Here is a 13,580-nt window from a genome sequence, read left to right on the forward strand (position 1 = left end):
ATTAAGCTGCCCCAAAAATCACATCACAAATTGTGCTGTTGTAATGGGAGTTAACGCAGTTGTTATTGTTATTATTTATTAAATTATATGCCGCCCCTCTCCCCGATAAAGTGACTCTGGGCGGCTTACAGATCATGAAAAGGTAAATAAAATAGCAGGTAAAATTTTAAAACTATGCAAATCAAAACTTTAAAATTAAAAAACCAGGAACCAAGAGCTGGATAATATAATGATGATGTTTTCTTACCCCATCAACCATTTTCAGCAGTGAGTGCCCTCCCCTCAGGGCTTCCTTAGCAGATGAGGTCCATAGAAGGCCTTCTTTTGCTGACATGAGTGGGGTGGACTAGACCTATTCAAGTGAGATGGCTCCTCCTTAGCAGTTAGAATAGAATAGAGCTGGAAGGGACCTTGGAGGTCTTCTAGTCCAGCCCCCCCCCCCCCGCGTGTAAGCAGGCAAAACTATACCATCTCAGACAAGTGACTGTCTACTCTAGCCTCTTCTTAAAAATCTCCAGTGATGGAGCGCCCACGATTTCTGGAGGCAAGCTGTTCCACTGGTTAATTGTCCTCACTGTCAGGAAGTTTCTCCTTAATTCTAGGCTGCTTCTCTCTTTGTTCAGTTTCCAACCAATGTTTCTTGTCATGTTTCTTCATAAGTTAGGTTATGAAGGTGTTTCTGTCTATCAGCTTACTTACAGGTATTTTATCAAATGTTGGGAAGAGTATAACAGATACGTAGGTGGCATAGCAAGATGGAAATAAACAATGAATTAATGAAACTGTGAGATTATGGAGCAGATGAAAGGCAAGACTGAACTTGACAGCTTCTTGCACACAGAGAGGTAAATCATAGCACAAGGAGTCAGCCAAAAGACAAATCTATGACATTACTTTTTCCAAAGCATGCCAATCCAGAAGCACGCTTCCCAGGTATCAATGTCAGGAAGAATGATTCATCTGAAATCTAGGAGCAAATTTCTATTGTCTCAGTAAATATTTGGCAGTTTGAGAAATTTTCTCATAATTAACAGTAGTAGGCTGGAAGAGACAAATGTTTAAGTGACTGGATATATAAATATTACTTTAATTAATCTCTTGTAAGACTTCTATGGTCTGTGTAAGCAGATATAATTAACTTTAACAGGTCTCTCCAGATAGTTTAAACTCGTAGAAACACCTTTTATATAGAAATACCTTTATTGCAATTCAGATGACGTTGTACAGTATTTCCAAGATATTCCCGAGGTGTCTCCAAGGTTAGAAGATGATAATGCTCCCAGGGTCTGCATATTGGGACCCCATGTTTTCTGCTAATGAAGCATGGCTCACTAGGGAAGAGGGAGGAGGAAGTCCATCCCAGAAAGGGGAGGGGAAAGGAAATACATCATATAGTAGGAGGGTCTGACTGCCCACATTGTGATTTCTCCACCCAGCCACGTGGTAGCAGCACAAGAAATTTTCTCATAATTAACAGTAGTAGGCTGGAAGAGACAAATGTTTAAGTGACTGGATATATAAATATTATTTTTTATTTTATTTTTTATTATTAAATGTATATATATCACCAATATCGCTGTTTGGGGTGACTCCAGTAGCTATTATGTTAAGCTTGCTGGAAATTTATAATAGCTCTTGTCCATTAAAAGCTAACATGCTGGACAAAATTTTATGGTCATCTCCGGACTTCCGGTGGCGGCGCGGCGCCGGAGACAGCCCTTGCGGGCTGCCCGCGGCTCAGCTGTGTTATTTCCACCCGAAACAGCGCCGATCAGCTGTTCGGGTGGATTTGAAGCCCCCTCCTCGGGAGAAGAGGAGGGGGTGAGCCCCCAGGTAGGGGTTGAGTTCTCCGGGGCCGCCTGAGCTTAAAGCTTGGGCGGCTGAAGGATCGAACTCCCCCGTAGCCTGGGTTGCTCCCAGCTGGTCAGCGTCTCTGCTCCGCGATTTCTGGAGCGGAGCCAGGCGTTTGCAACCACCCCTGCCAGAAGGAAAGACCATGGAATAAAAGGAGCAGGCAGAGCGGTACAGGAGGAAAAGGTGAAGAGGACTTTTATTGCTGCTTTCTAGCTTAATGGATTTTATAAATTTAAAAGTGAAAGTGCGTAGTAAGTGAAATTAAAGATGGCGGCTAAACCTCCCCCAAAAGCTCTTTGGAGTGCTGGAACTTCTCCGATGCAACAGTCATCATTGCAAGCGTTGCTTCTTCCTGATGTATTGACACCGAAGGATTTACAAGATGCTCTTGAAAAATATGCCCAGGTAATTCTGGAAACAATGGGTGATAAATTTGCAAAGATGGAGGAGAAATTGGAGAAATTGGAGGAGAGAATAGAAGAGAGGATGGAAGAGAAGTTCAGAGTGATGAAGGTAGACATTTTGTCTTCAGTGTATAGAGTGGCTGAATGTGTGGAAGATTTGGATGAAAAAGTGGAAGATTTGACTCAAAAGAATGCCATATTAGAAGCAAAAGTACTGGAGAATGAAGATTTAAGAGACAAAATGGACAGAGAACTGAGTCTTGCTCAATATTTCCAGATGCAGTATGCTGTTAGAATCAGAGGTTTAAAAGAGAATATTAAGGAAGACCTAAAGCAGCTGATTTCTGAGGCTCTGGAAGTAGTATTGAGTCAGCCAGCATCTGAAATAAAGGGAGGCATGGATAAAGTGTTTCGTGTGAATTCATGGATTGCTAGACAGAGAAAGTTACCTAGAGATGTGGTGGTTTATTTTGCAAAGAGGGAAATTAGAGATGAAGTTATTCAAGCTGCCTATGGTACTAAAGTTGTGATTGCTGATCAAGAAGTTTTGGTTCTAAAAGAAATTCCTCCAAAGATTTTAAGGAGAAGGAAGGATTTTACATTTTTAGTGCAAGAGCTCAAGCAACGAGATATAAGGTTCAGATGGGAGATTCCAGTTGGGTTGATGGTGATGCATGAAGGTAAAAGGCACCGTTTGGCCACTGTGATGCAGGCGCGTGATTTTTATAATAACGTTTTAAAAGCAACCCCACTATCACTTCTGGAAGCTGCAAAGGGATCTGGAGAAGGAGAACACCAAGAGGCTGAAGATGGACAGACAGAGGAGAATGGTGCTGGAGGAGATCAAGCCACAACTTCTTTGGATGATTCTAGAGAGCAGAGGGAGACGCGTGCTGCTTTAAAACGATCAAAAAAATAAAAAATAAAAGAATAAGGTCAGCAGAAGTCTATGGAATTTCCAAAATGTACTTACAGCCAAGCAGTGGGAGGAGTACGGCCTAAAAAAGATAGCCCTATTTAAGCAGTGCTCCAAGAGCTTTGGGATGATATGCATGGCAACTAAATTTTTAACTTGGAACGTTAATGGATTAAATTCACCACAGAAGAGGAAGAAAGTTTTTCAATATTAATGGAGTGGTTGTTTATGTTAAAAGTGCTTTAACAGCGGACTTAATTGATGCAGATAAGCATGGAAGATACGTTATGATAGAGTTGCTGCTAGAAGGTAAAAAGATGCTTTTAGTTGGATTATATGCTCCTAATCAACAACAAGCTGACTTTTTTAGTTTATTTTATACAAAGTATACCCAGTTGGATTATAAATTTTTTATTTTTTATGGGGGATTGGAATGGTGTTTGGATGTACAGATGGACAAGGCTGGAGTTTTTAAGCGCGTCCCAAGTCATGTTAGACTGCCTAAATCCTTTTTTGAAATGAAGGATGACTTGGAACTGTGAGATATTTGGTGTGAAAGACATTCGCATGAAAAGGATATACTTTTTTTTTTCTGACAGACATCAATCTTTTTTCAGGATCGATTTTATTTTGTTGACTAATGACCTTTTTTCAAGGATTAAGAAGGTGAAGATATGTGCAAGAACTATTTTTGATTATAGTCCAGTTTGGCTAGAGATTAATAAGGAGAATAGAGATAGGCGCTCGTGGCGCGTAAATGAGAATTTGTTTAGAAACTAGAGAAATGTGGAAGAATGTAAACAGCGGATGAAGGGTTGTTTTTTTTTAAAATTAATATGAATAAGGGCACCTCTATGGACATGGTTTGGGATGCTAGCAAGGCCTATATGACAGGGGTGTTGATATATATGAATAATAAATATAGATGTGCTGTGGAAGCTAGGAGGAAAGAATTGGATAATGAAATAAAGGAAAAAGAAAAGGCTTTGATTTTGAATCCAGAGGATGTGAAGTCTAAGGAGGCTATTAAACTGTTAAGAGGAATGGATTGAGTATATCCAGAACAAATATGGGACAAATGGATTGAGTATATCCAGAACAAATATGGGACTAAAAAGTTTCATGTAGCATTTGAATAAGCCTTCCCTTCTTTTCTTTTTTTTTCTCTTTTTTATATATTTTATATTAATAGTGTTTGTAGTTATCCTATATGAGCTAGAGAGTGATAGATTTTAGAGTTTACGGTTGTTAGCATATGGTTGTTTATGATTCTTTCTTTTTGTCTTTTATACCTTGTACTTAGCTCTGGGAAGTCGGGGGGGAGGGGAGAGGGGTAAGGAGGGAGGGGTAGGGGAGGGGTAGGGGGGTTTGTTAAAGATAAAATGTATGATAAAACTTTTCAATAAAAAATATGGTCATCTCCCAGTATTACATGGCATGTATAGGGGAACAATAATGACCAGACAGTGCCAGCATTAAATTTTGCTGGCATATAAACAGGTTTTGGAAATAGGCCTTAGACCATTCATCTATGTCTCAAAGTTGGTATATCATTCAAGATAGGCATGGATGTGTGGTCCCTAAGACTCAAAGTCACTAAACAGAGGGATTTTTATGAAGCTGTCTTTCCTATTCCCCTAACAATATACTGTATGTGCAGAGTTGGAAAATGATCTTGATGAAGATAGACAAGTGTTTTGCCAAGGCAGTGATCAGCTGCCCAGACAATTGGTTCTTTTGGATCCTGAGACAAGATCTTACACTTTATTATTAGCTAAAGCAAACAGAATATATACCAAGATACCAAAATCTTTTATAAGCTGCCAGGAGCATCTTAATAAAGACAGCAGAGATACCTCCAAAGAAGGCCAATTTCCACATATCCAGTGCTGGGTTTTGTGAAGAAGCTCCTAACAAAAAACAACCCCAAGGTTGTTGTTTTTTATCAAAAATTGGCAGCATGACCTCCTGGTCCTCTTATGGTATGGAAACTTGACTGGGGTGGGAATTGAAAGTCTGAGATTTTCACAGCAAGAAAGCTCTGAAGCTTCATGAAGATTCCTACCCCTGCCCATCTCCCTTACTCAGGAAACAAGAGGGTTTTTTTTAAAAAAAATCCAGCCAAGCAGAGTAGCTCACAATAAGCTCTAAACATTTACTAATTAGAATTTTACTAATTTGTAGAAGAAGTCAAAATACATCACTAAACGCCTTGAAATAACAATGGTCTTCCACCTTGCCACTCTGGGGCAAGGAAACTCTGGGGCAAACTCTGGGGCCAAGGAAACAAGAGGTAAAGTGTGCTTTAAGTCCAGAACGTCCAGAAAAATCTTTTCATGTGGCTCAGACATCTTCCCAATTCACTAAACTATAAGAGGGGGAAGGGATACAACACAATCGGATTTGCAAAATTCTATTACTGGTCTTATAGCCAGTCTCAACAGAGGTAATTTTAGCCTTCTTGTGGAATTGATTTTTTGGCCTTGTCTACCTAATGAGGTCTACCTAATTAAGGAACAGGTAAACAATATGGCATCCAAGGACCATAGTGAGAAATAATTGCCCCTTCCCCCGACAATCATTTGTGCGGGCCTGCTTTAAAAATTTCAAATTTGCTCCGTTTTCCCCCCAAATAATTTTTATTTAGGACTATAAATGGACAGAATAAAAGTTACTTTTTATTCTTTCTTTTCCCTTTCCTGAGTCTTTTCTCTGTTCCTTTTCTCTGTTTGTCTTGTTCTAGTGCTTAATCAGACCGATCTATCTATCTATCTATCTATCTATCTATCTATCTATCCATCCATCCATCCATCCATCCATCCATCCATCCATCCATCCATCCATCCACCACTAGCATCTCATCTTTCCACAACCATTGACCTTACAAGCTTTTCCCACAGTTCATTTAACCTGGATGGTTCTTTTTCCTTTTGACTTTACCAGCCTGAAGTTTGCAAATAATTTCAGCAGCTTATTAAAACTGGTTGGAAGACAGGAGGGATTTTTGTCCATGCACACATTTGTCCTTACCGGTGCAAGAGATGGAGAAAAGAAAACTAAAGCCCTTGCTTCCCAAGGCTGCAGAAGGTTTGAGCGGCTTACCACGTGCCATTTAGGTACTGACTAGTTGTCACCCATTTGCAAACCAGAGGCTTGTCTAGCAAGTAACTTAAAGAAAATTCTTTAGTGGCAGAGTTTAACCAATGCCCCCAAACCATACAGCTGTAGCGATAAGTTTTGTGGGACAAATATATATTTTCCGGAAATTTTGTTTTCCTGCCTGTTTATCAGAATTTTCCAGTGTTTCCTAACAGGGCTTGAATGGTCTCCACCACGGATCTTACATATAGAGCTGAATGCATTTTTCTTTTTATATATATATGCTAGGTTTAAATGGCGATGGAAACACTGAGTGGGGCAAACACTAGCTTTGCTATTGATTTTTTCAAACATTTATGCAAGACTCAAACCAACACCAATGTACTGTTTTCACCATGGAGTATTTCATCAGTTATGGCCACTCTCTACCTTGGGGCTAAAGGCCACACTGCACAGCAGATAGCAAAGGTACGTTTTGACATAATCATAAGTGAAAGGTTTGAAAAGAAGTCTGGCTTTGCTGTGTAATCTGTTCTCTCCCAATGGGATGCTCTGCAGATGTGTTTGAATGGCAACAATCATCATTTCCAGTCAGCATATTGACTGGTAAGTCTAGGTTTTATAGACCTAGTTGTTGGAATTTGTTGTTGGGATGTATTTCTATGCAACAACTACAGTAGTATATTTACCCGGCAGGTGGCTGGGACAGGGTGCTGAAATTGTACTATTCTATAGCAATAGCTAAAACTCAAATACTTTGGCCACCTAATGAGAAGGAAGGACTCACTGGAGAAGAGCCTAATGCTGGGAAAGATTGAGGGCAAGAGAAGAAGGGGACGACAGAGAATGAGGTGGCTGGATGGAGTCACTGAAGCGGTAGGCGTGAGCTTAAATGGACTCCAGAAGATGGTAGAGGACAGGAAGGCCTGGAGGAACGTTGTCCATAGGGTCGCAATGGGTCAGACATGACTTCACAGCTAACAACAACAACAATAGCAATAATCACTGAAGTCTTTGGGGCTCCTATCTGAATAGCATGTCCTCTTTCTCATATAGCAAGGATGACAGAAGACATATCCAAATTAAAAGATATGACCTCACATGACCATTGCTTTAAATTGCTTCCTGGTTTACAAGTAGTGGATGTGAGAATGTGTAATTTTATACAGCTAATATAAAGAGATTCTGTTTTCATGATGTCTTTCATTGTAGGTGTTTCATTTTAATAAAGCTGGGGGAACTGAGGCCACCTATCCTCTGAGGCACCCACAAGTATATTCCAAAATGGAGCAGCTTTTGAAAAACCCATGCATCTCACTTACAAAGGTGATTTCTTAAAAATAATTCCCAACTGAATTTGGGATTGAATGAACGTTTATTCGAAGCTAGAATAAAAATACCTCACGGTTTGATTCCAGTCTGACTCATTTTCATTCAGTGCTCATTTTATAATGATTGAAAAGCGTGAGGTATTGTTTATGTCATTTGCACTGACTTCTTAACATTAAAGTCATTTGATTTAAAAAAAGAACAACTGAAAACAAAAATGCAGAAGCAAAGCTACACCCAGAAAGAATATAGTCTGTTGTAATGAAACAGAGAAACCGTACGTTATCTAATTAGTTTTTCCAATAGCTTAAATTAGAAATCATTGCTAATTGAAATTACACTATATGGAGTTACAATCTGCATATCTTTACTGCTTAACAGGTCCCAATATTTTCAAAGACAAACTGTTATGTTACAAGAACAATTGCTAATTGCTCCAAGTACCACAAATGGAAACCATACAATTAAAAGATACAGTGACAAAGATTTAAAAATAAAATTTACAGTAGCATGCAGGATATAAATACCCCACAAGAGAATGCCTCCCTCCCTCCCTCCCTTGTTAATAAATTCCTTTGTTTTTTCTTTCTTTTAGCCTTCCCTTGAAGTACAAAGTAACATCCATTCAAGATTCCAAGCCCTAAATCAAGAGATCAATAAACCCACAAAAAATGTTCTGCTAAGAAGTGTCAATCAACTATACGGGGATAAATCAGTGTCTTTCCAAAGAGTAAGTGTCACCTTTGTTTTAGTACTGAGAATGTGTTAATAACCATGTACTGTTAAAGTTTGGGCTAAACATATTGCTATCTTCTATTAAACTTCATTTTACCTATAAGGACTTCTCAGAAGCAATGAAGAAATATTATAATGTTGAGCCACAAACAGTAAACTTTCAAGACACTGCAGAATGTGCAAGAAAGGAGATCAATTTATGGGTTGAACACCAGACAGCAGGTAAAGTCCAAATAATTGGCTTCCCTTATCCTTCTTTTCTGCATTTTACAAGATGTAGGCATTATCATTTGGTAGCTTTCTATTGAATACAATGTGTTTACAATGTAAAGAAACAAGAAGCAAGTGTAAAGTGGAACTGGTATAAGAGCTGCATTAGGTTACAATTTGCTTCGGGAATTGGTCAGAGGGAATATACAAAATGCTTTGTGGAAAATAAAGATCGTGAGGAAGGATTTGATAATACTAATTTGCTTCCTTCCTGAATGGCACTTTTAAAGCAGGATTTTAGGCAGCAATAAGTAGTACAACTGTAACAATGATAGTCTGTATGTAAGACTAAAAAATAAAATTGCATTTCTTAGCTTATATTTCCACCTTTATATGGGAATAAAGATGCAGAAACATTATTTTTCTCATTCCTTCTGTGATAAGGTAAAATCCTCAACCTGTTGAATGAGGGCTCTATAAAACCCCTTACCCGGTTGATCATGGTGAATGTACTATATTTCAAAGGCAACTGGTTAAACACCTTTAAGAAAGAGGACACCACAGAACAACCTTTTAGGTTGAACAAGGTAAATCATCATGTAATGTAATTTTGTATAAAACAAAATACGGTTTTGAAGATCACAGTAGTCACTACTCCAACTAAATGATCTGTGCTCTATTGCTACCCATCAGCTTAAAAGCATTAAGAGGCTTTTTGTGAGGTGTGTAAGTCTGAAGGTAGACGGGACCAAGATATATTTAGGCAATATTACAAACATTGCCAAGGAAAACTATGAACTGTGGTGGTGCAGTGGTTAGAATGCAGTATTGCAGGCTAACTCTGCATTCCACTGCCAGGAGTTCGATCCTGACCAGCTCAAGGCTGACTCAGCCTTTCATCCTTCTGAGGTTAGTGAAATGAGGATGCAGATTGTTGCGGGCAATATGCTGACTCTGTACACTGCTTAGAGAGGCCTGTAAAACACTATGAAGTGGTATATGTCTAAGTGCTATTGCTAAAGGTTCACTGTAAAAATGCTGGTGGTCAGAATGCAGACCCCATTCATAACAAAATATCTCTACCTCTTTTCAGAGCACAAGTACGCCAATAAAGATGATGTACCAGCATAACAAATTTAACTGGAAGTACATAGATGAAGTACAGGCCCAGATTCTTGAACTCCAGTACATGGGTAATGACTTCAGCATGTTTATATTGCTTCCTGATGACATCAATGATGACAACACTGGCTTGGAAATGGTAAACTGTTTATATTAAAGGGGGAATATGTTTTGAGATTTTTATCCCAGATGTTTACAGAGTTGTCTTTAATGCTTCCTTTTGACATATTCTGTATCAGAAATCAACGAATTATTTAGAATTTATGACACTGTTCAGTCAGATATTAGATTTGCATTTAAACAGAAAATGACTCTTAATCATTTGGAGGAGGAAATTATTATCTTACCATGTGAAATCAAGCAGCACCAAAAGGAGAAAAAAAAATCTAATCCATTAAAAGTCCAAAAACCTTAGCTGAAAAACAAATGATTCTGTCTTTTGAGCATTTTCGAGTACATTTCACTGAAAAAGTGTTTCTCCTATCCAAATATGCTGAATCTATATGGATGCTACATACAATAAATTCAATACATTTCAAATAAATAGTTTCAGAATCAATGTGGCATTGCAGAATGGGATAAAGGGACTACAATCACTACTCACAAGAAATCTAGGTGAACCTGGACAGTTTACATTATAGGCAGTGGTGGGTTCAGCCTGTTTGCACCACTTTGGCATAACCGGTAGCTAATTTTTGTTGCCCAGGCCCAGAATGGACTTCCGGAAGTGGCATCCACACAGAGAACCGGTTGTTCGCATATTTGAATCCCACCACTGATCATAGGGCTTTTATAAGGGAGATACTTGTTACAGGATAACACATAAATATCTTAGGAATGTGGATGGGGACCTATTGCATGGGTCCTGCTAACCACTGGTCTGCAGCTAGCTAGATAGCAAATATGGTGTTGATTTCTTTGGGAAAAGCATTTGTAACTAGCTTCCATCCAGATGCTTTGATTATTGAATTACTATCCCATTCACACATTCACTGAAAAACGGTGCACAAACTTCAGAACTCCAATCCCTGTCAGAAATTGTGAATGAATGTATTTTGTAGTACAGCCAAAGGGAAACCAATAAACACTATACATTCAATAAAAGAATGAAGTGTAGTAAAAAAAGCAATATTGCAAAAGTAATGGGACATTCTAAGGTATAACCACTGTGAAAGATGGATTATCACTTTCGCTGGTTACATTACCCGCTGTCACATTCACCTTCCCACAAAAGTTTGCTCTTTTCTTGGCAGTAGCAGGCATTCTGTCCCACGTAAAAAGAATAAGCAGGTATTCACTGAGATGACTTAGGTTTTGTATAATATCCTAAAAAATTCACAATATAGGAGGACATACTTTATTAATAATAATAATAAAAAAGAATTATTACCTAGTACTGAAATTGCAGAATAACTACATTTCCTTATAATATCTGAGCCCATGGATTAGTCTCACAGTTGGACAGCATTTGGAACAGACAAAAATCTGCCTCCATTTGAAGAATTTTAATACAGTTGCAGCACTATATTTTAGAAAAAGATTCCACCGTATCTGAAGCAAACTTCACTGAATCGGGAAAACTTAAGGACAGATTCCAGTTTACTTCCTACAAAGGAACGTTTTAATATGCAATATGTCTTTTGTTTTTATCACACCTAAATGAGAAAGTTCAGATAGTTTTATTCTTAATTTAAGAAAGCTACAATTGAAATACCACTTATTAATATTTATGACATTCTGAAACATCTCTTGCTTTATTTAATGATAGTTGGCGCCTTCAAATGATCCTGGAATACTAGTAAACATGCTATTCTCGAACTATATAGTGAAGTTGTGCTTAAATTCGATGGTCTGTAATCTTCACTAGTCTTGTTCATTTGATTTATAAGTACGCTGGGTATTTATAAAACAAGTTTCATTATTTTAAGCTCCATTTTTTCCTGCTGACACAATGACTTTGCTGATAACATTTGAAAAACTTGGATTTTACCCTAAATACTATCAGGATTTATTCCGCATAGCTTAAGGGATCTGTACATCAGCATACTGCCCACCTAGCAGTTCGAAAGCACGTAAAAATGCAAGTAGAAAAATAGGGACCACTACGGTGAGAAGGTAACAGCGTTCCGTGCGCCTTTGGTGTCTAGTCATGCTGGCCACATGACCACGGAGACGTCCTCGGACAAGCGCTGGCTCTTCGGCTTTGAAACGGAGATGAGCACCGGCCCCTAGAGTCGGAAACGACTAGCACGCATGTGCGGGGGAACCTTTACCTTTACCTTTACCTTATATCAGCATAAATAGAAAGTTTAGCATGCAACCGTTTAGCATGCAATTATGGAGTGAGGCCTTTCCAGAGTGATACTATTTGGTTTTCTTTGTGTATCTTTCTCAAAATAATAATTATTATTATTATTATTATTATTATTATTATTATTATTATTATTATTATTATTAATTTTATTTGTATTCTAGTTGGAAGACAAGTTAACTTATGAGACCTTCTCCAAATGGACTAGCCCAAAAGAAATGGAAGAAGTTGAAGCAAATGTTCACCTTCCTAAGATGCAATTAAATATCCACTCTGAACTGAAATCATTGCTGACCAACATGGGAATAACAGAAGCCTTCAATTCAGAAATGGCTGATTTCACTGGGATGTCGGGAGAAAGCAATCTGGGTGTATCCCAAATTTTTCATAAGTGCTTTGTTGACATCAATGAAGAAGGAACGGAAGCAGCGGCTTCAACTGCTGCTACCATAGATGGCCGAAGTGACCAAGGTGCAGTTTTATTTGCAGCTGATCACCCATTCCTTTTTTTCATCAGGCACAACAAAACTAAAAGCATCCTCTTTTGTGGAAGGTTCTGTTCCCCCTGAAAGATTTCAACCTAATGTTAGCAAATAGAGAGGAAGTTACAGCAGAAGCAATGAGCAAAACAGGCTATATTTTGTCAGCCTATGTCTAAATATGGTGGGTTCTTTTCATTTTCCAGTATCTTTAGAAATTGTAGCATGTGGCTTTTACTGATATTTTAGGGGAAAAAAGTCAAGTCATATTTACTGCTTCTGCCAAGGAAACATAAGAAACCGCAAGCGAAAGTTTGATTTTATTATGTCATTTTGAAAGCAGAATTTTAATGTGAGTTAAATAAAAGATCTAATTTAATGCAATGATTTCCTCTAATGGATTTATGGGGGGGGGAAAGTTTGTAGAGATATATGAGAATATGATGAGAAAAATAATAAAATTGATTTCACACAATCCAGCGTACAAAAAAGAATTACTGTATTTTTCCTTCTATAAGATGCACCCTTGCATAAGACGGCCCCCAATTTTCTAAACAAAACTTCAGAAATCAACATTTTAAATATTAAACAAACCACATCTTTAGTTTTGCACATATTTTCTATTTTATTTCTAATCAAAACAATGAAAACAGACCACATCTTTAGTGGCAGTAAAACAAGTGGCCATGCCATCACACAAGGGAAGCAACTTCCTCCAATCAGATGGCGCTCTATGGGCTTAGTCCCACCCACCCCTTCCCCCATCAATCACCTACTGAGGCGGCTTCCTGGGGCCTCTTGTGGCTTCAGCCCGAGCTGCACTGGTGAAAAACGGGTCATAGAAGGCGACTTCAGTGGGACCAGCAGCATCCTCGGAGCAGTGCGATCCTCCAGCACCAGGTGGCATCTCGGGCTGGCTTTCTCTCCATCCGGGTGGCATCTCGGGCCAGCGATATCCTCCTGCACCAGGCGGCATGGCAGTGGCATGTAAAGAACCCACACAGGCATGCCCTGGGCTGCAGAGGTTACCATTATTTTGTCATGTATAAGATGCTGCACTTGTATAAGACATACCTGATTTTTGAACAGGGTGTTTGCAGGAAAAAATAGCATCTTATACA

The 13,580-nt window shown here is 38.7% G+C and overlaps 1 protein-coding gene across 1 annotated transcript; it reads left to right on the plus strand.

Annotated features, from left to right (window-relative positions):
* The first annotated feature begins 597 nt into the window (after positions 1-597).
* On the plus strand, positions 598-12,934 carry LOC310637281 (leukocyte elastase inhibitor-like). Its single transcript, XM_083357632.1, has 8 exons — positions 598-845; positions 6,562-6,741; positions 7,486-7,599; positions 8,198-8,332; positions 8,442-8,559; positions 8,992-9,134; positions 9,641-9,808; positions 12,145-12,934. Exons 2-8 carry the CDS (start codon positions 6,568-6,570, stop codon positions 12,547-12,549), a joined length of 1,257 nt encoding a protein of 418 aa, XP_083213758.1. The 5' UTR covers positions 598-845; positions 6,562-6,567; the 3' UTR covers positions 12,550-12,934.
* The last annotated feature ends 646 nt before the right edge of the window (positions 12,935-13,580 follow it).

The sequence above is a fragment of the Vipera ursinii genome, assembly GCF_947247035.1.
Source record: "Vipera ursinii genome assembly, chromosome: 3".
In the NCBI taxonomy this organism is placed as follows: domain Eukaryota; kingdom Metazoa; phylum Chordata; class Lepidosauria; order Squamata; family Viperidae; genus Vipera; species Vipera ursinii.